The sequence below is a fragment of the Python bivittatus genome, unplaced genomic scaffold, assembly GCF_059951505.1.
Source record: "Python bivittatus isolate LINGU-HERP-01145 unplaced genomic scaffold, Pbiv_v1 ctg000210_np1212, whole genome shotgun sequence".
Classification (NCBI taxonomy): Eukaryota; Metazoa; Chordata; class Lepidosauria; order Squamata; family Pythonidae; genus Python; species Python bivittatus.
The window spans coordinates 4,303,570-4,324,689 of record NW_028277053.1 but is presented as its reverse complement, the minus strand read 5'-3'; the positions used below and the strand labels follow the sequence as shown (position 1 = coordinate 4,324,689).

The 21,120-nt window shown below is 43.6% G+C and overlaps 1 protein-coding gene across 4 annotated transcripts in view; it reads right to left on the bottom strand.

Annotated features, from left to right (window-relative positions):
* Window positions 1-1,176: 1,176 nt before the first annotated feature.
* Window positions 1,177-21,120, bottom strand: part of MAP2K5 (mitogen-activated protein kinase kinase 5) — a 135,749-nt gene continuing 115,805 nt past the window's right edge. For 2 of the 4 annotated variants that reach the window (XM_088139233.1, XM_088139232.1), the window contains one exon: window positions 1,177-3,852. Coding sequence is in view for 1 of the 4 variants with exons in the window: in XM_088139232.1 (XP_087995358.1) it covers window positions 3,745-3,852 (108 nt within the window). In the remaining 3 variants the exon portion in view is untranslated. The remainder of the gene's footprint in view (window positions 3,853-21,120) is intronic. The other 2 variants (XR_015795874.1, XR_015795875.1) reach the window with 2 other exon arrangements.

Here is a 21,120-nt window from a genome sequence, read left to right as displayed (position 1 = left end):
ACAGCCCGTTGAGCATTTATTAGATTTATATGCCACCTTTTCTCTGGCTGCATGCAGAACATTCCCCCTCCAATTTTTCCACAACACCCCTGTGAGGTAGGCTGGCCCAAGAGAAGAGGAGTAGCCTGCAGTCACTCTATGGTTGGAGATGGAATTGAACTTGGGTCTTCTCCATTCTAGTCCAATACATTTAACTTCCACCCCATACTGCCTTTCCAATGTAGGAAGTATCTATTGATTAAGAATAATGTGCCATCAAGTTGTTGTTGACTCTTAGTGATCACAAATAGGTTTTCTGCATGATGATCCATCTCTAACCTGGTCCTTCAGGTCTTCCAACGGTTCTTTATTGCCACTGTAACGGAGTTCCTCTACGCTGCTGCTGGTCATCCTCTTCTTCTCTTTCCTTCCATCTTTCCCAGCATTAGAACCTTCTCCAGAGAGCTGGGTCTTTGCATAATATATCCAAAGTAGGATCATTTCAGCCTGGTAATCTGTGCCTCAAGTGAGAACTCTGCGTTGATTTGTTCAACGATCCGTTGGTTTGTTTTTTTGGTTGTCCACAGTATTCTCAGGAGTCTTCTCCAACACCAAAGTTCAAAAGCATCAATGCTCTTTCTATCCTGTTTCTTTAAAGTCCAACTTTCACTTCCATAGAGTGTCCCAGGGAATATTGTTGCCTGCACCATTTGGTTCTTTGTAGGTATACAGTAGACACCTCCCGGCATCTGAATTTCTTTTCCAAGGTCTTCGTGGCTGCTCTCCCAAGTGCTACTCTGCAGCATGTTTCTTGACTGCTTGTTCCTTTACTGCTGATGGTTGATCCTAAAAGGCAGAAGCTCTCCACCACTTTGATATCTTCGCTGTCAATTCTGAGGCTGGTTGCTGGTTGTCTTTATATTTAATCATGATCCCATTCTTTTCACTATGCGCCTTGACTTACTAGAGCTTGCAGATCCTTTCCATTAGAGAGAAAGAGGGGGAAAACACTGCATTTAATTCCCAAACCAAGCAGGTATGCAAGATGAGACTTATATGATCATCAGCAAAAATAATGACAGACTCTCCACATTTTATACATGACCTTGTACATCCATTTGAGGTCATTTTTGTATTATTTATAAAGGGCTAATGCAAGCTTGATGAAATGAGTAGATAGCTAATTATAAAGCATCATCAGATCCAAAATGTCTTTATTAATGGGGCTGTCACCGATTGCTGACACGTTCAGAACACATTCTTCACTTAAAACACGCTTAAAGAATCAATTTGGATTATCAATAGTTGATGTATGGCTGATAAATTAAAACAAGAGGCTCAAAAACACGCAAGGTTCTTCAGCAGTAAATGGCAGATTGCAGTTGTCGTGCTCTTTGCTCCAAAAAACTTAACGTAAGTAAATGAGGAACTTAATGTGATTTTTAAATTAAATTGAACAGAAATACGTTTTAAACCAGAGAGGTATATGCAGAGTGTTAGCAAAAAAGGAAACGAAAGAGCTGCTTCAGCCCAGCTGGCTGAAAGGAGAGAAATTTGTCTCACTTTTAGAAAAAGCACCCGCAGCCACCAGTCACATTGAGTCATTCATTGTACTGTTATCTGCCAGAGAGGCTGTGACATTGCAGCAATTAAGACAAACTTTCGTCTATAAGTTCGTGCCTGCAATCTCTATCCTTCACCTGGAGATTGATGATCCCTCCAAGGAAAGCAGCAAAGGCGTTTCTGGGCTGCCTCTGAAGCAACGGTTAGGAGTTGTAATTGTTCAGCAAAAGTTTCTCGCTACAAGAGGCCGGGTCCCTCCAATCCACCCGGATCCACTTCAGACCTCTAGTGACCGAGCACCGCAGGCACAGCCCGCTCAGTAAGCGATTTTGCTTCCTATCATGACACCCCAAGAGAGCAGGCTTCTGGAGAACTTCCTCAAGAAAAAAGAGCAGAGGAAATGCTTTTTAAGTGCATTAAAAAGAATAATAAAAATGCCATGCATGTAAAAGACTCAAAAATATAAAGCAAATTTGGAACAACAATGAAATACTAGTGATTAAAACCCCCCCCCAAATTCTTCAACTTTCAATATAGTCTTTTAATGTCATAATTATTTAGAAATGGGACCAGAATGGAGTAGGGCAGTCAACAAAGTAGTCATTGCCACAGATCCGCGTTTTAGAGTGCAAAGGAGAAGCCTTACTTTCTGCTGAAGGCTGAACTCCTTTTAGGTTGCGTGCCAGATGCTACCAGTTGTTGGTGGGCTAGATTACAGCAGGAATTTCCTTCTTCCTGTTTTCTGTCTCTTCTTTCTGGCAGAGGCCTGAATTGTTTGCAGAGCAAACTACTGAAGGGTTAGGACATCTGAGGATTGCAGAACACCCATCCCCATTTCTTTAGGAGTTGGCCTCCATTTGACACATGACTCCATTTGGTGATGTTCATGTGGAGACTTCATCACACTGATCAGTTAGATTCACATAAGATGCTAACCCCTCAACTAGGTAAGAACTTGCAATTGCTATCTTCCCATACGTTCTGCAGAAACAAATAAACTATATTATCCATGTATACCACCTAGAGTCTGGTAAATCAGGCAGCATATACATTGGTGTAATAAACAAATAATAAATAAACAAATAAATTAAAGACAGCTTAATGGGATGGCACGGTTCACACAGTTTGCTAAGTCAGTAGGCCACTTTGACAGCATGGATTCCCAGACCATCTTCAATCACAAACTGCCCAAGCTCAATTTAGCCTGGTGTTCTGCAAACCCAGCTATTGCAGCCTTCACTAGTGTTGGTTGCACAAACACACACATTTAATTGAACAAAGGAATGACAAGGCACATCAGCCTCAGGCAAAGTTTGTGCAGAGAGAGAGAAATCAGTGGCTTAAGCATATCTTAGGCTTGCTGAATAGGAACAAAGAAGCTCCCTATGAAAGTGTCCAACTCTGCTGTCAACCATGACCAGCAGCACCTCTTCTGCATTTTGGGCAAGAGTTCCCCTCAGAACGAACCTTAGACTTGTTCAGTATCAAGGAGTTGTTCTGCCACTCAAATGAATGGATTTAATGGATGGCTGTTGTGGACCTCCGTAGATGGACTGACTTCTGACTTGATGCAGCAGAGCAATTATTACGATGCTGCTTGTAAAATAATGATAACAAAAAGAACAACAAATGAAACCCAACTCAACTTTCCTTCCTTCCTCACGTTCTGTCAAAAGGTCCTGACGTCCTTGGTATCCTAGTTGTCCTGCACAAGGAGTGGGTATAGGGGATAGTGTAAGTGCACACTTGTCTGTTCCAAAAATAAATTTAGCACACACTCTGTGGCAGACACTGCTTACGCTTTTTTATTCTTTCATCTTTATCCATTTTCATTGGCTGGTCCATCATCTAATATTTCAATTTCAATTTCAAATCCAAAGCAGGCACAGGATTGATTGAGTCCACAGGTCTGCTACCTCCATTCTGCTCACGTACTTAGGTTAAGCTAGCAAAGACCCCAAAGTGTATAAAATACTTGGAGGCCAACATATATACATTCAGTTTAATAAAATATATGTTCATATTGTCTTAAGGATGCAGGAGGCAGTGAGACGGGTGGCAAAGGATATCTTTGTTGAACTTCTGAAGCAAAAGATCCTGCGTCTATCTGGATGGGCTCAACTGGTGAAACGAAATCCCCACCAACCTCTTCAGAGTCTGTTTGGCTTCAGTCTTGCTGGAGAGAGCGAGCATCTCTGAATCTCACTGGGATCCCTGTTGCTGCAAGCGCCTCTCCTCCAGCGTCCGGCACACCCACATGGAGACAACTTCGGCGTTCCCGTCATTGTACTGGACAATAAAGAGGTGGCCCTAAAAGGAAAAGTGGGTCTAGTCAAGAGGGTCAAATAGCTGAGGAATGAAGGAGATGCAAGATTCTTGCCGCCCTGCTAAAAATCCTTCCACGAGAAATCCCAACTGTGCGAACCACCCTTCTGCCAAAAGAAGGGTGGAGTTTTATCACTGAAATATGTAGCTCGTGTAAGGCTATGAATTTCTCTCTTGCTCTTTCTCTCTCTCTCTGTGTCTGTGTGTGAGAGAGAGAGCATTCTTTTTTAAGATCAAAAATATGGTGGCTTTCTTTTGAAGGCTCAATTTGAGAAGCCCACAGATACGTCACTGGAATTGAATAGGGCTTTTCTAGTAGCTGAAGGGAAGAAGTCAAACAGGTTTCCCACATGCCTATAAACATTCCGGTGTTTCTCTTTCTCCTTTCCTCAGTATTAATTTTGATACATTTCATATTTCATCCCCAGGTGACAAAGGCGTGACAAAATGTGGGATTTGCAGTTGCACAGATGACAGAGAGACAGAATGTGGGAGCCATGGAGAAGTTCCCTTTTCTCTCTTGTCTCCAGGATCACCTAAGGAGGCCACAGGAGATACTCCAGGGTTTTCGGTTACTACAGAGGGAGACATTTGGTTGAAAGGCAAAGAACAGGAACACAGATCTGAAAGCCCTTGCAGATGCTACCAGCTTCTGCGCTTTGTGCTGGGCTACATGAGACAGGCATGTAACGCACAAAGCCCTATTCTCAGAGGGCTGTGCAACGTGCTTGTTCTCTGAGGTCTCCCTCTACTCTTAGATTTGGGGTGAAGGGAAGGACAGAAGGGGGAACTGTGAAACAAGCTTGAAACGGGCAACTAACTCCTTTTAAAAGTCTTGAGTGATTGGTTCTGTTTCTTATCTCCAAAACACATCACTTCCTTCAAGACTATCAGCTTAACAACATGGCCCCAAACTCTTCAAGAAGCGATGGGAGTGTACTGAGCAAAAGACCGGCAAAAAGTAGATAGAGATAGAGGTGAGATGCACAGATGGTGTGGGGAGAGGGAGAGAGGAAAATGCTGGCAAGAAGCAGCTTTGAGATGTAATCACATTAGGAAGACGGAGATTTAGTTAATCTCCTCCTTGGACTTGAGGGAAGTGACATGCATCCTCCACCAGAGATAGAGAGCTTTGGACATGCTGGAGATGGCAACAACAGGTTTCTTGCTGCTTAGGCAAGGAAGGCCCTTCTATGTCTCTGCGTTTATTAATGTAATGTCTCCAACCCGCCCCCCCCCCCCCGGATGGTATAAAGATCAGGAAGGGCTTTCAGGTTATTCCAAATTCACCCCATTTCTGCCACAGGGTAGGTGTGTCTTCAGATGCAGTCGCTGCTACCCGTGTGAGTCCAAATCCTTCCACCTCCCACAGCGCTGGGATCTCTTTCCTCCCCTGTCCCTCAATCCTGACAGGAGGAGGAATAGAGGAAAGGAAAGAATGCATATACCTTTGGTTTTCAGCATTATTTTTCTGATTGCCTAACGTGGTATTTGTCAGGGCCCGAACCAGACCCCCGTGCACCCCAGATATCCTTCTGGTCAAATCCCAGGCTTAGCCCTTCAGAACCCAGATTCCTTACTGTAATTACTCTTTACCAAATGCCACAAGGTTAAATTCACTTAACTGTTTGTAAAACTCATGGAGATCCCTGGAGGAACGGAAAAGATGTCCTCATTCACAGTCAAGGCCAGAATTACCTGTCTAGCCTTTTAAATAAGCCAGCCACAAACCCAACAAGGGTCAAGGAAGAGAGAAACAAATCAAGATGCTGAAGACAAAGAGAGTGAATTCACAGAGCTGGTAAAATCAGCCATTAAACAAAGTCTGCTGGTTTCCAGCATGAATTACTTTTCCAAGGGAAAATGGGCCATTCATCTCTTGCCACCGCTGGCGACTGGACAGCTGTGCCAAAGTTCCAGATCCTCAGAAGGCGGCCAAGGGCAAACATGGAAGTGGCCTTCTTGAGGGTCCGATGGCTGGCAAGAGTTTCGGAAAAACATACTTAAAAAAATAAATATTCTCCACTATCTAGAGTGGATCTGACCCTATGCATGGCTGCTACTGACATTTTTGGTACCTTGGTACAGAATCTTTCCTTGGCATGGAGCCTCCTGAAAAGCTAATTAGCCACCTTATTCTGGAGAACTTTGGGGTGAACTGCAACGTCACGGTTGCTTTACGTGAATTTGATGTAACGATTTCAACTTCGATGGCTCATTGTCATATTTTGTAACTACTGCGAAGTGCCAAGAGTCATGAGATGTCGTGGTGGAGCAACCTAACAAACCAATAGGTATACAAACCCAGCAGCCGCTGCAGAAGAACGGCTGGGGAAAGAGCCCCTTGCCAAGCTGTCCGGCCCCAGCAGATGCAGGAGCAAGTTCTTTTCTCCCCAGACAAAAGGGCAGCTTGAGCACAAGGCGGCGGCAGCAGAGATGGCTGCCCTTCGATCATCTCAACGCCTCCCCCATCAGGGGTGGATTTTGCTGGGGCAAAAGCGCAGCAGGAAGACGCAGAGAGCTGGAGGGGCTGCAAGGAGGATCGAGGGCGGGGGCGGGGGTGCAAAAATGAGCCAGCGACATTGGAAACGGAGCTGGCAGCTCGTGCAGGTATAATGAAGTTCCAGGCAGTTAGAAAGAGACAGACCCCATTTGTTAACCCGACATTCTCATTTCTAAGGAAAGAAGAAACAAATAGAACACACAAGCATGGAAGGAAGTAATGAAAAACAAGAGAGAGAAAGAAAAAGGAGAATGAGGGTCTTTGTGCGCTTCGCCAGCTTCAGGGGGAGGGAGGCCCTTTATTCGTGAGGGATATTGGTCCAGACTGAAAAAGTCCACAGCTCTTAAATATCCTGGTAGGAACTCTCTTCATTTTACCGAGTAATGGTGCATAAATGTAAATGCACAGAAGTTTGAAATGCATTTTCTACCGCAGCGAATGCTCCAGAGGAGAGACTTTGTTCGTGAGGGATCTGGGCCGTCTGCTTCTGGAACTAGGTCTGGAGCTAATGTTCAGAAGTATCCCACAAGCTCTCCTATACAGAAGGGAGGGGCCAATGGTTAATCCAATGCTTCCCAACTGTGGCAACTTCCAGATGTATGGACTTCAACTCCCAGAATTCCCCAATCCAGCATGGCTGTTGCTAAGAATTCTGGGAACTGAAGGCCATACCTCTGGAGGCTACCAAGGTTGGGAAAGGCTGGGCTAATTGGTCAGAATATCTTGGCTCATAATCCATTCAGCACCTGTTGGCTTACAACCCAATTCCCTGGGCTCGCCCTCAACATTAGCACGAGGACACCCCTGTGTCTGAACAAGGCTGGTACCATCAGTCCTTCTCCTTGGTTTTAGCCATTGCTGGACAAGCTACCCCTGTGGCCCTACCCTGCCTCGGTGGTGCTGGACAATGCCCTTAACTTTGTTGAGAGGATGCTACTCAACTCCAGCACCACAAGGGTTGCGAGGTAGGATGGGGTGAAAGAAAATACTGTCATGTCAAGGCAACATCTTACAAGGATGAAGGAAAGTAAGTCCCTCCTTTTTCGGTACACAGGGCACACAGAACAATTGTGTGAGCTCTACTAAGGGAATGAAAATGCATGGATAAAGCTCCCAGCACTGAGGGGAGAAGCCTACTATCTATCAGAATTAGGCTAATATTAGCTACGAGACAATGAAAATTAAAAATGGAGACACACCTTTACTTCTATGTATTTCTTAAGAAACACGCCTTAGCTTTCGTTGAATTTATTTTCTTACTTAATCAACCTATGTATCATTTTCCCCATTAAGGAATCTCTGGTGGTCCAGTAGAATCTTAATCCTACAGTATCATGGCCCACAATTATCAGGAAGCAATAAAAACAATTATTGCTCTGCCCACCCACTTGCTCAAAGATCAAGATATGTCGATTTCCCCAGAATTTTGCTTTAGTTTCTCGGGTTCAAGAGCTGGGGAAAGGAAAGCTCCTTTAAGCTCTGGGGAAAGTCCACTCTTTCGGGGCAAGAGATTCAGTCCTGGTCAGGTCAGGTCAGAGGCCTAGAGATGGTAGTGGGTGAGTGTCAGGCAGCCTAATTTTCTTTGCCAACTCTGAAAATGAGATAAACAATGACAAACCGGGCATTTTAAATGAACTTGTCACATCTCATTTTCTTGAGAAAGGCTGCCTTTTTAGAGCCACTGGTTTTGTATAAGGCGATTAACTCTTTCCAAGATCCGTAGAGTGTTGGAGGTGGCCAAAGACCATCTGGTTTTGTTCAGCAATTACGTCTAACTGACACCTTCCCAATTCCCTTCCTTCTTGGGTTTATCCTTAGTTCAGATGTTAGACTCCCCCAAGGAATGTGTAATTTCTTGCTCCGCTTCTGAAGGAAGTTTCCTGAACTTTCTTACCCAAGTCTTTAAACAATCTACAACACCTTCTGCTTTCCAGAAGAAGCAGAAAGATATGCAGCACTTTGGCGTCATGTTGGTTAGTTGGTAAAAACATTTCTATTCCAAAGCTTTCTTTGGTTACAGACGGTGGAGGGAGGGTGACTTTATCTAAGAGTGTTGAAGCTGCTCATTTTATTCTCAACATCAGAATATTTTAAATGTGTAGCTTTTTGGTATTTTGGAAGAGATTTGATAATGATGTTTATTTTTGCATCGTCACTCTTTGAATGTTTTTTTTTTAGAGGATATGTGCCTGGACTGAGTACAGAATTAAACATTCTTGTACAGAGATACTGGCAGTGAGCAGAATAAGAATCAAACGATCGAGATGCAAAGTGAACCGAGGCCCACATGAACTTTTGCCAAGATTTTCATAAGGCCGTTTGGCTGGATATGCAGCTTTTCTTTAAATATATGCAAGCAAAGTGGTTTATGGCATAGCATAACACATTCAGACATACTTTATTATAAACTGTGTATGTTAAATGCGTTAAATACCTCAACAACAAATGGAACTTAAGAAATCTAAAATCCAGGCTCCCCTTTAAAGGTGTGGGACCCCAGATAAGGAAAATTATTTTCAAAGCCTTCCCTGGGCTCTTTCAGACTCCCAAATCGCAACAAGCAACTTTTGAAGTAGGGGTGGAAGCTTTTTAGAGTCTAGCACGGCATTCTTGATCTCACTAACTTCACCCCATCGAAGGCCCAATCTTGAGCCCCTACACACCTAGGGAGCCTGCTATTGAAATGGATTTGGGCACCAGGACCAGCCCGTGCAATACGGCCTTCCTATGCCCTGCAGTTGTAAGTAGAAATGAAAAGCTGAGTTTAACTATGCATCAGAACAGCAGAAATAATTGCCTTTCCTTTAGATGTAAGTTTGAGGAAATATCTGGATCTGAAACAATAAAATAAGATGGAAAATCCCAACTGTTGCAGTGGAAAGCTCTGTTGCTGGAAGGGCTGTGGTGCCCTCCGATGGTTCTTCAAGTACAGTTTATTAGTGTGTGATATTAAAAGGGTACTTTTATTGCGTGATATAATGCAATGAGACCATGGGCCTCTGCAGAAAGATCTTATACTCAGAAGCGTAATGAACCCAGAGCCTGTCAAACATTATCCTGTACATTAACCTATCGTTAATGGCACATTAGGGCTGGGGGCATCGCACGCTTGCTGGTCAGGACTTGAGTCAGGACAGCATAAAGAGAAAGGGGGGAAACCCACAGCGCCTTAGCAAACAGAGAAATTAGTATTTCTTCAGGCTACATGGTTTGATTTGTAAAACAAGAGCCTTGCAGCTGAGCAGTCCTTCTCTCTAGAACAGAACGCAGCAATTTTATATGGATTCTTTCCTAAAAAATACTCTGGCGCAGGGCAGAAGTTCTTTACGGAGTAGAATGTGACACTTACTGGCTGGATTCACACAAAAACGATGGCTTCTTTTACCAAGAACTGTTGACTAAGCCACGAAGTCACACTTAATCATAAGCAAAAAATTATGACTGGGTTCACACATGAAACCAAACAAGTCACATTTATTTGGGTACTCTGGCCATAAATAAATAATAATAATTCACAATAAGCTGTATTAATAATTATAATTAAGTAATAATCACAATAATAATATTGGTACTATTATTATTATTCGCAATAAACTGTAGTTTGTTGAATAACAACAAAAATCAGCTTATTGCAAAAACAGCTTATTGCGAAAACAAACTGATAGGCTCAAAAGCTTCTGGGGTTCAGTCCAGACATGTCATCCTTTCCTGTTCTCCTAAATTTCCAATAGGATTTGCCCAAGTGTTGGTTTGCTTTTTTATTTTCTGATTAGCCGACATTGCCAATGGCTGAATTTCAGCAGAACCCGTGTTCTGAAAGAGAATTTGGGCTCCACATCTGATGCATGCGGGGGTTAAGTGGAATAGTCCTCTCCCAGTACCCTCTTTTGCCTCCTCCAAAGATTGCTCAATGGGACTAGAATAGCATTCCCACATATCTTTCTATCAGTCTTTTTTCCTCCTCTTCATCCCAGACAGGTTTGGCTTCTGCTCATGTGTGTCTGTGTGCGCACATATGTGTGCCATGGAGCTGCCTCATACTGGCTCGTGAGAGCCGGTTGCTAAATTGTGGGCTGGTTGAGAGCAGAGCTGAGCCATGATGGTCCTACTGATCAGCTGTTTGGTGGTAGTGCGTGAGGCAGTGGTGGCAATGGAGCCAGTGGTATCAGTGAGGCAGCAGGTGATGGAATCCCCCCCCCCCCGAGCTGGTTGTGAAACACTTACTAGCATGCTACTGCTTCTCCTGCTCCTTTAATTGGGCTATATGGGGCTAGGAAAGGATCTGCTTCACCCAGGTGTTCTTCACCCACATTTAGAATGTGCTGAAATTAAATTCTTAAATAGACCCAGGCATTGTTCTCTGGCCTACTGGAAAGAGTTTATTGTGCTTAACAATGAGAAACTACTACTGCATAAAGAACGAGAAGGAGTAATAAGGAACCAGAGCCAAGGAGCAGGCCTTTTATTTGGCCATATGAGCTTGGAAAAGTTGGAATGCAAGCTTGCAGGTCCCACAACCCCCCTGTAAGAGCCACATGCTTTTAGCAGTAAAAACCCACCACCATCAAGGAGCCAAATTGAAACTGACTTTTTTCCATTGCTATTTTCCAATGGAGAAATTGGCCTCTTGCATGGTTCGGTGCCCTATTCCACACTGTAATTAAAATGCTCATTAGCGCACGTGAGAGACAATAGATTTGAATCATACAGTAAGCTCAAGATGAGACTTTGAGAGTTGCCATTTTAAAATCTCTCCTCCAAAATCGTCAGAAACATTAATCATCCCTGCACTTCAAATGTTCTGATATTCACCTGGCTACACTATTAAAATAAAACTCACTGCCCCAGGGAAATCCTACTTATTCTTAATTGTTTTGAGACTTTGATGGGCTTTTAATCTAAGATTAATTTATGCAATTTTAAATAACTCTTCTTATGATTAATAAGCTTGAAAATTAAAAGGAGTCTAAAGCAATTATAATGAGCATTTGGTCATAACCTCATTAGGAGAAGGAGAGAGGGATACAACACAGGAATCTTTACAAGATTACAATTTAAGGTTACTTCCAGACAAGTCAAATACAGGTTTACAATTTGCCAAGGCAGATTAGACCAAGCCAAGTTAAGGAGAAATGGGGACTACCTGGATCATCACAACCACATTGTTTCAGGGCTGGGGCAAGACGAAGTATTTTACTCTTCACCTAGATTGCTGGCAACTGGATGCAGAGGTCAACATTGTTTAGAGTTGCAAATACAGCAGATAACCCTGCCACTGTACACCAATCTCTTGAAAGTCAAATGCCTGGTTCACTGCCAGAGGGAAAAGGAAAGGAAAGGAAATGTGAAACTCTGTAGGTTGATTAATCCCTAAGATTTGGAAGATCTACTAGTCCTTTAGTGAACTGAGGAGACTATATTTTGGGCCAAGACATAAAAGTATGGATTTCTAGAGCTGGAAGGAGCCATTTAAGTCATGGATACAATCCTGCCCAATGCAGGAAACCAAATTAAAGCATCCCTAATGTAGCCTGTTTTGAATACCTTCAATAAAGGGGAGCCCACCTGTATATTCTAAGGTTCAATCAGAATCTGCCTTCCTGTAATTTAAATCTATCATTCTATGTCCTGCACTCTGGAACAAGAGAGAACCATTCCTGACCTTCTATGGAACAGCCTTTCAGATATTTCAAGAGTGCTAACATATCTTTCCCTAGCCCTCCTTTCTCAAGACTAAACATACTGGGCTCCTTCAGTCTCTGTCCACAAGGGTTTCGAGTTCCCTGGTCATCTTTGCTGCCCTTCTTTGAACTGGTTCAATTTCTCTGAATCCTTCTTAACAAATGGTGCCAGAAGTTGGCACTGTGTTCAAGATGGGTCTGATCAAAGTAGAATATATTGGAAGAACAGGATTTTCCATGATTTGGAAATGATACTTCTGTTGATACAGCCTGAAACTGCATTTGTCTTTTTTTGTAGCCACATATACCACCAGCTCAAATTTGGTTTGTAATCAACCACTATTCCAAATTCTTTTGCAGACGTGGTATTATCAAGCCAGATATTTCCCATCCTAAACAGTATCTGGACATTGGATTTTTGTTTCCTTAAATAAAGAATGTTGCATTAGTCTCAGTTAATTTTCATTCTGTAATTTCCAGTCCATTTCAATAATCTAATAAGATTGTTTTGAATTTTCTTTCTCTTCTTCTAGCTATTGCACCCCATACTATCTCATCTGCAGATCTGATAAGCATCCACCTCTTCATTCAAGTAATTAATAAAAGTATGCTAGAAGGTTATGCTTCCACAATACAAACAAGTTAGATAATTTGAGATTCGGCTTTGCTTTGGACAGAAGTTACTGCTTTCTCCTACAATCCAAACTGAATACAGGATATTCCCAGAATGTATCTTGTGAAATCTTTTTCCCGCTTCCAGTTCTGGGGAGAAAAGAGTAGAGGGAAGGGTCTATTGGAGGACGAAATACCACCACCTTCTACTACATGAACCTATTTCCCACAAACCCTCCTTTGCTCCTTTCCAGCCAAGATCCTCACTACTCAGTCCCTGGCCTCTTCCACCATATCATGGGTAGCAATCTTCCCTTTTCTTTCTTTTACTCCCAGGGAGCTAAATATAGGCCCTGAGCTGTGGCAGCTGATTGCGTTAATTGAGGAGTTGGCATTCCACAGCTCAACCTCAATTCCAAAGAAGCAGATGGGTTTCTACAAAAGAACCAATTTCTATTGACCCGAAGTATGCAAAGTCTTCATGAGCCCCAAGTGTGGTTGTGGGCCTGTAGTGGACATTAAAACTAGGAACTGAAAGCCAATCTGTAATAAGGAATAATATAAAATGATGTTTAATTTAAAAATTAGGAAGTGGAGCAGGCTGCAAGCACAGAGGTTGATTGAAACAAAATTTAAATTCCTGTCAAGCCCATTTAAACACAGGGGCCCTTCATAGCCAATTAGTTGCTCCGTGTGAATGCAGAAGAAACTCAGGCCTGGTCACTGTGAGCAGGGAGCAGTACCACTGTGAGGTGCTGGGAGGGGGAAAATTAACTAAAATCAGGAGTGTATGAAATATTTATCTTCCTGGTTGACCGCGGTGGGGCTTGCAAAGTGTAAACAAGACAGAAATCAATTCCTTATCACCCTCAATGCCACCCCCTCCCCAAATGGTCTGGGGCATCTGTTTAGCTTAAATTCTGTTTGCCATGGCAGGTTTTGTCTTAATTGTGCTTGTTTATCTCCCTGCATCCCTGGGGCCCTCATCTCCCCATTACAAGTACTTAATACTCCTTCCACATCTCAAGCTGCTTCGAATCCTCAACAGGTTTGGGGGTGTTTGTGTCTTAAAACGATTGAAGCGGGGTGGGCAGGAGAGAGAGGCTTTGTTGGAGGAAGGTTCTCTTGTTTGCAACCAGCTGGGTCCAGTCGCCACCAGGGAAGGAGAACAAAGGTGCTAAAAGGCTCTTTCACCGTTGTGATTGCGCCACCGGGAATTCAGAGGATAAAGCAGAGCGTGCGTGGGGAGAGGGGAGCATCCCAGCAAGAGGGCAGCCTAGCCACAGAAAGTTCTGCAGTGATGAAACAGTGACAATCTAAGAAGCCTTCCACCTAGGTGCTCTTCACGGAAATCCTGAATTGTCTCAAGTCCACACAGTGACGGTGAGGAGGATAAAAATCCCCACAGATCCTGCTCGGACCTCACAACGGCTCCCCAGGATCGAGAATGCTTCGTGGCCAGGCACAGGCCCCCACCTCGGACTGGATCCTGGAATGTGGGTCTTCCCGGCACAAGGGGGCCCATGCCTGCCATGAAACCCAGTATTGCACAAAGCCAATTAAGCCGATCAAAATTCACATTCCCCAATGGGACCCCCAGACCCATCACACACAGATTTTTATTACATAAGGAGAAAATGTCAATTCTTGCGTCTCCCCCTCCCACGTTCAGTTCCTGTCAATTCAACCTATTTGAAAGTCTATTTTTATCTGCTGAGACCAATTGTTAAGGGACTAGCACACAAACGCAACTCACTTCAGTGGGGCTTGTGTTGGAAGAGTCCCTCGTGGATGGTGTCCTAGATTCACAAGCAAGGATCATCTTGTCAGCCTGCTGAAACTCTCAAATCTGTTCACACAACCATGCAAAGTGTCTAGTGTCCCATATGGTCTGACTGTGCATTTGCTCGGCTTTCAGCTTCAGAGAGATGCAGGACAATTATGGGGGCACAAGGGGGGATTCAGGATAAAGGGTCTTCCTGGTGGCGGTTACGTGCAGTATCACCGTTTTGAAATCCTGGGACCTTTGACTCATTCCTGTCCTGTTAATTCTGACTCTGCCAAGTGTATATTTTGCTGCTTTTATTTGCTTTTAGCTTTAATACTGGATTTTTAAGATATTTGGTTTGATCTCTTATTAAGTTATCTGGAAAGCTTCTTTTAAGGGAAGACAAAACCTTTTAAGGAATCGAAGAAAAAAAGGTAATTTTATCACTTGCTGGAGATCAGTTCAGCCTCCTGACAGTGGATTCAGCCAACAATAATGAACACTGATCCAGTTCCGCAGCCGTGGCTGCTATTCAGCTGCATGCATCTGGCCCCGTGGACAACGCGAAACGTGCACAACTGCGGCTGTTCTTCTGTTTTCTGAAGGGATTCGTTCTAGGCCTGGACCTCTCAGCTGGAGATCCTGCAGAATTCATGAACTGCAGCTTTAGAAGTTGGGCTGGAGCTGAAACAACTCCACCCTGAAGAGACAGAGAGTGGAGCAGCCCCCGTAACAGGGCCAGAGGCAATGAGTAATCTGCAGAATAATTCCTCTCAGCCAACCATCCCCAACTAGTTATCCTTGGACCTGCAACTCCCAGAATTCCATAGTCAACATTCCTTCCATCTGGGCTGTCTGTAAATTTTTAGGAATGCTGGGAGGAGAAAGAGGACTCCTTGCACAGTGGCATCCATGTGGTTGGGATCAAAAAGTCAAGATGGCGTCCTTTCCTCTTTCTGCGCGCATTGCATACATTTGATTGCGCAGGCACAGACTTCAGCTTAACTTTTTAAACCACCCCCCTCCTCTCCCCTGGCCATCCCTGTTTTTGTTCTCAGGAGGACTTCAAGCAATTGGATTCTCTGTTTTGCAAGATATAAAATAAATTCACTGCCTCTTGTACATGAATAAAGGGGCTTTTATAATCCAGAAAGTCAACTCCATTCTATTTACATTTCCTCTGTCCTGTAATTATACAGTGGCACCTAAGAGTCTGAAACCCATGACTTACCAGCACTGCATATCTGCAGATTTAGTCAACAGCTTTGGCAGTCACACAGTTTATGCAAGTACAAACTTTTAATGGAAGGCAGGAGATCCATTACTTCTTCTCTCTAGTGGGCCACAAAGCTACATGGACCTCCCAGTGGTTTTAAGGGAGATAATAGCATTTGCCTAACGCGGGATCCCATGATATAAAAACCATTAAAGAGAATAGCAATTTTTTTTTAAATCAACTGGCACCTAACTAAAAATACTTGAACTTTGCAGTAAGCACACTGAATCAAATGCTGCATCCCCAATATATTTTCCTGGGTTTTATTCTTACTTAGGGATATCAGGGATTTGTTATAATTTTCCAAGGTTTTCTCAACATTAGACGCCTTGAAAATAACTTAGGTAGACATGGATATATCAATTTCATTTTGTTAAAAGTCAACTTGTTTTGAATTATTATGCATTTGTTATTATGGCAGATTTTGGTGGCACACAGCCAGACGGGGTTAGTTAGGGTTAGGCAGACCTCAAGACAATGCACTTCACATAAAACAGCCCACATCTCCATGGCAATTTATGACATTTGTACAATGATGTTATTGTCCAAATAATGCAACTTAATGCAAAGGACAATTTCTGTTATCTGCATCATGACATCATCACCGAGAATGTCTCAGTGAGGCACCTTCCTGTTTAATGGATGTTTGCGAACAACCTTCACCCTCCCTCCGGTTGGTTCTTTGCAGTGAGGTCTCAAATGCACCAGCAGCAGAGAGACATCCCTGCTCCATGTGTTCATCTTCAGAATCAAAACAGGAGCATGGTTTGTCCTGACTGGTCCCGCAGAGGCTCCTTATCCCAACTGGGTGGCCCCAACCGGTGGGGACAGGGGAGCAAAGGTGCCTTCCAAGTCAAGAAGACGACTGAAAGATAATCAGGAGCAAGTGTGAAAAAATGTGCCAAAGAGTGCAAAGTAGAGTTTGTGTATATCTGTGCAGGAGAGAAAGAATGGAAGGCCCATTTTGGATCACTTCTGAAATGGCACCTTCTGGTTAGCCCAGGCAGGCTCCACTTATGCTGCCGCTGCTCCTGCCTGTCTGAATGCTTCTTCATGCCCTTTCCCTGGAGAGAAGCAGAGGGGAGGGGAGAAGAAGCCACGGCATTCACAAAGCATTATCCACAGGCCACTATTTCTGGGGGGAGGGGGCTACAGTAAACAAAGGAGAGGTGCCTCTAGGTCCTTTAGGGTGGGAGGAGGGCTCCGTGTCCTTTCTGCCAGGGACGCTCTGTCCCGCAGCAGAGGGCAATCCAAAGGAGGGACAGCTTTCAGGAGCCACGCAGGACATTCTCTGCTTTCCGGCAACGGGACACGCTTCACGAGGAGGACTCGGCAAGGAGGCTGCAAGAACCTCTCCAAAATGCAGTCATGGCAAAGCCCCAGCAACCGGGCCGCCTTTCTGAACAATTCTCAAAAGCAGGCTAGCACCACTGGGAGACAATTTCCATGTTAGGATGATGCTTGCTGGAACTCTCTCTGCCACTGAACAGCGAGAACAGATAATAACCATTAGTAAATCAAACTCCTTGGCAATATCCAGCTGTGCCTTGTGCATTTACATACAGATAGAATGGGTATATGTTTTTAATATGTATGCGCTAACACACTTTCCCCACAGCTGAAGTGTGTCTTACAAAAGGAGGCGGCGGATGGGAACGGCATTGCCATGAGATAATAAAGTGACCTAGATAAAGTATTAGCCAGCGATTGATCTCAAACGGGGAAGGCTGCTTCTCTCTGACCTGGTTACTTACTATGCATAGATTCCATTAAATAGAGCTTAGGAACTGAAAGCTTCAGGAAAATGGTGCCACTGAGGCCAAAATCAATGGTGGCCAAAGCCGAGCGCATCGCTGCATGACCTGAAGTCCTGCGTGCGTCCCTCTCGTATTCAGCCCCGTCCCTCCTATCAACAGATAAACAGGTATCTTCTTCCTGCCTCTCTAGTTCAACCACCCTTTGTAAGCAGACAGGACAAGGCTCCCTCCTTTGATCAATCAGTAGTTTATGAATGATGCAAGCATCTGGATTTCAGAGGGGCAAAATGGCTCAGTCACACAGTGAAAAGGACAGGTCTAAGGTAAGAAAGAGGAAGCAATCCACTCAGATTCAAAGCTCACTTAAGCTACTGCTATGACAACATCATCAACACACAGAATTAACTTTTGTATGCGCAAGTCGGAGGTAGCTCTCCAGCCAAAAGGCGGACAGAGTTACCACTTGGATTAGATTTTGATGAAACGTTTGTCAAAATGTTTTCTCTGGGCATAAACACACTCACAAAGGAGAGAAAGCAAATCCTTTTCTTCTGTGGAATTCCTCCTCATTTTACCTTGATACAAGTGCGTGTTCGGTACACTGAGGCCAAGTCCTGGTGGACAGGATTCCACAGAGATGTTGCAAAAATAGATTATAAATATTCTAAAAACTGATTTTTGGAGCCACATTTCATGATTTAGCTCTACCAGAGAGGCGAAACCCCGCAATATTAATCTTTTATTGTACTCAATTATCTATAGTATTCCAAACTAACCATGGAGCCAGAAAAGTCTGTACCGTTTTTTCTCATTCTACTACTTAGGAATGACTTCGAGAGCTTGTCTCATCCAGGAAGATTTCAGAAGACTGGCAGTATTAGCTTAATTTTCAGTTCCTGCTCCAGTTGGCCTATGTCCAACGGTTTCTCTCTTGCTATGTGTCTGTCCAAAAGACAGACAATGCCTCACGTGGTCTTGTTAAAAGATTTTGAAAAATTCACAACCAGGATGAGGTTTGAAATAGGTAGAAGTTCACAGAAATTGGTGTAGCTTGGCTGTAAGCTTAGGCTGAAAATGCTACTTGAACGCACCAGCAGACTGTAGACTTCCTCACCTGAGGAAAACAAGCAAGACTAGAAAAATAATTGCTGCTGTGTAAGTGGCCACCTTTTCAGCTCCTACCCCCTTCCCTGATTAAAAAGAAAATCTGTCTGAAACCTTTCAAGCCTTCATGATCTCATGATCATGATCACGATTTCATGAGATTTTGGCCATTAAGAAAATGCATTCAGATGGCCTACAACCATTGTTGCAGAGTGTCACGGTCATTCTGATGCTCACCAGAACTGTGTTGCCAGCCAGCCACAATTCTGGAGTATAAGCAAGAATCAGAGCCAGATCAGGATGAATCTGGGAAATCAAGCTAGGGAACAATTCTCATTCCACTAATCTACCCTGAAAGGAAGCCAACTGTAGGTATGGCCAAGCAAGATTTCTCGCAAGTCCATAACCAAAGAGGACCTCAACCAGGCTTTCCTTCATGGGCAGAGGATCTTGTCAGTACCAAAAGACCAAGCTTGCCAGGTAGGCAGTTGTTTTAGAAGCCCTTTCCTTTCAAAGAAGGAAAAGCAATGTGAGAGAAGGTACTAAATCTTAAAAGAAGCCCAAATCTCTTTTTGAAGCTGTCATGCCTTTTTTTTTTAATTATTAAAGGAGGGAAAGATACTGCCTTATGAGTTGAACCAAGCACTTCAGGGCAGGTAGTTGGAAAGATATATAACTCTGCGTCTCTGTTCCTATCGGCACTCACCCCTTGGCCTCCGTCTTTATGGCTTTACACCCTGGAGTGGCGTTATAGCTTCTGAACACACACATATATATACTGAGGGTGAAGTGCGATCTGCAGATGTTTTATTTATAAGTGTCAGGCCTATTGCATCACAGAAAGCATGCATTTACAAAGAGATACAGATTTTATGAAACCCCATTCTGTTGGTTTAATAGTCAAGCCACCCAGCCATAGAATAATAACATCGTGTAAGGTAAATGCGTCTCCATCTCTAGAACCTGTTCCAAGTTCTCTCAGATGTGACTAAGTGCAGGAACCTTCCAACCATCCAAAGTTAATAAAAAAGAGGCAAATTAAGGCAGCCTCAACCCACGCTACTCAGAAATAGAATGGGTGGTGTGGAGAAAAACACCAAGTTCCACATCGCTTAGATATATCAAGAGTTGTTTAAATGCTCTTTCAACATCAGCAGAAATTACTGGGATTCAAATTTAGATTCAAGGTCAAACGTCTCACAAACACGAAGAAAGACCTAGGAAGGCAGCACCTGCGATGGTGGGGTCGGTTCAGTGACATGTTGAACAACAATCTCCTTTTCCTTCCCCGTCACTCTGCCATACTGTGGACTCCAAAGCAGCTGCACGTACAGACTTAGCAGTGCACACAGCACATGCACACGGGTCCTGTTGTTTGAAGAACACAAGCCAAACGTACTATTCAGGGTGCAACACTAGTTGCATGATTTTTGTGGATCGTGGCCACCATCCTTTAACTTCGATGGGAATGTGGCACCTGCCTTACAGTACTTGCTTCCTATGTTTTCCACCGATATGTAAAAAGTACCCGCTCAGCCCTCACCCAGCAGAGATCGTGCATTGTTAAATGGGTGTGGAGCTATTTAGGATCTTGTTGCCTTGCTATCTTTGTTCCCTTTTTTGTGTTGCTGATTGTATCCTTTTAAAAATGTTTTTTCTTGTGAGCTACCCAGAGTCATTGGGAGTGGGGTGGCATACAAATTTAATAATAATAAAAAATGAATAGATAAATAAATACGTCTCATTTTAAAGAAAACAGGGAAAAGAAACGTGTTCATCATTTCATATTACTACTAATAGAGAGAAACAAAGGAAACTCTAGAAGCCTTAGCAAGGTAAAATCTGGCTCCAGCACCCACCCGTTTCACAATAAGAACATGGAGTACTGGATACTACAAATGCTGGTGTTGTTCCTAGATATTTTTGGGGGCTAGAATCTGGAATTATTTTTTAAAAAGGAAACCATTCAGCAAATGAAGGAAGCACTCTGAATAATCTCTATGACTGAAAGCCTCTTTTGACCCAAATGCCAGCAGGCTGTGCTGATGCACGCCTGATCCCACTCCTAAATTTTACAGAAGACAGTTAACAATGATAATGAAATCATGAGATGATGCGAGTCTCAATCATGTCTGCTGGCTGCCACTGCTGGAAGCAAAGTTTAGATTTGACGTTCGTTAACTTACGGGGACTGCTAGGAGGTCAAACCAGTCAATCTTAAAGGAAATCAACCCTGATTGCTCATTGGAAGGATCGATAATGAAGCTCAAGCTCAGATACTTTGGTCACCTAATGCGAAGAGAGGACTCTTTGGAGAAGACCCTGATGCTGGGAAAGATTGAAGGCAAAAGGAGAAGAGAACGGCAGAGGATGAGATGGTTAGATAGCATCACTGAAGCAATGACCATGAAACTGAGCAAACTCAGGGAGGCAGTGAAGGACAGGAAGGCCTGGCGCAATATGGTTCATGGGGTCACGAAGAGTCGGACACGACTTAACGACTAAACAACAACAACAACAACAACTTACGGGGAAAACAACAGCAAACAGCA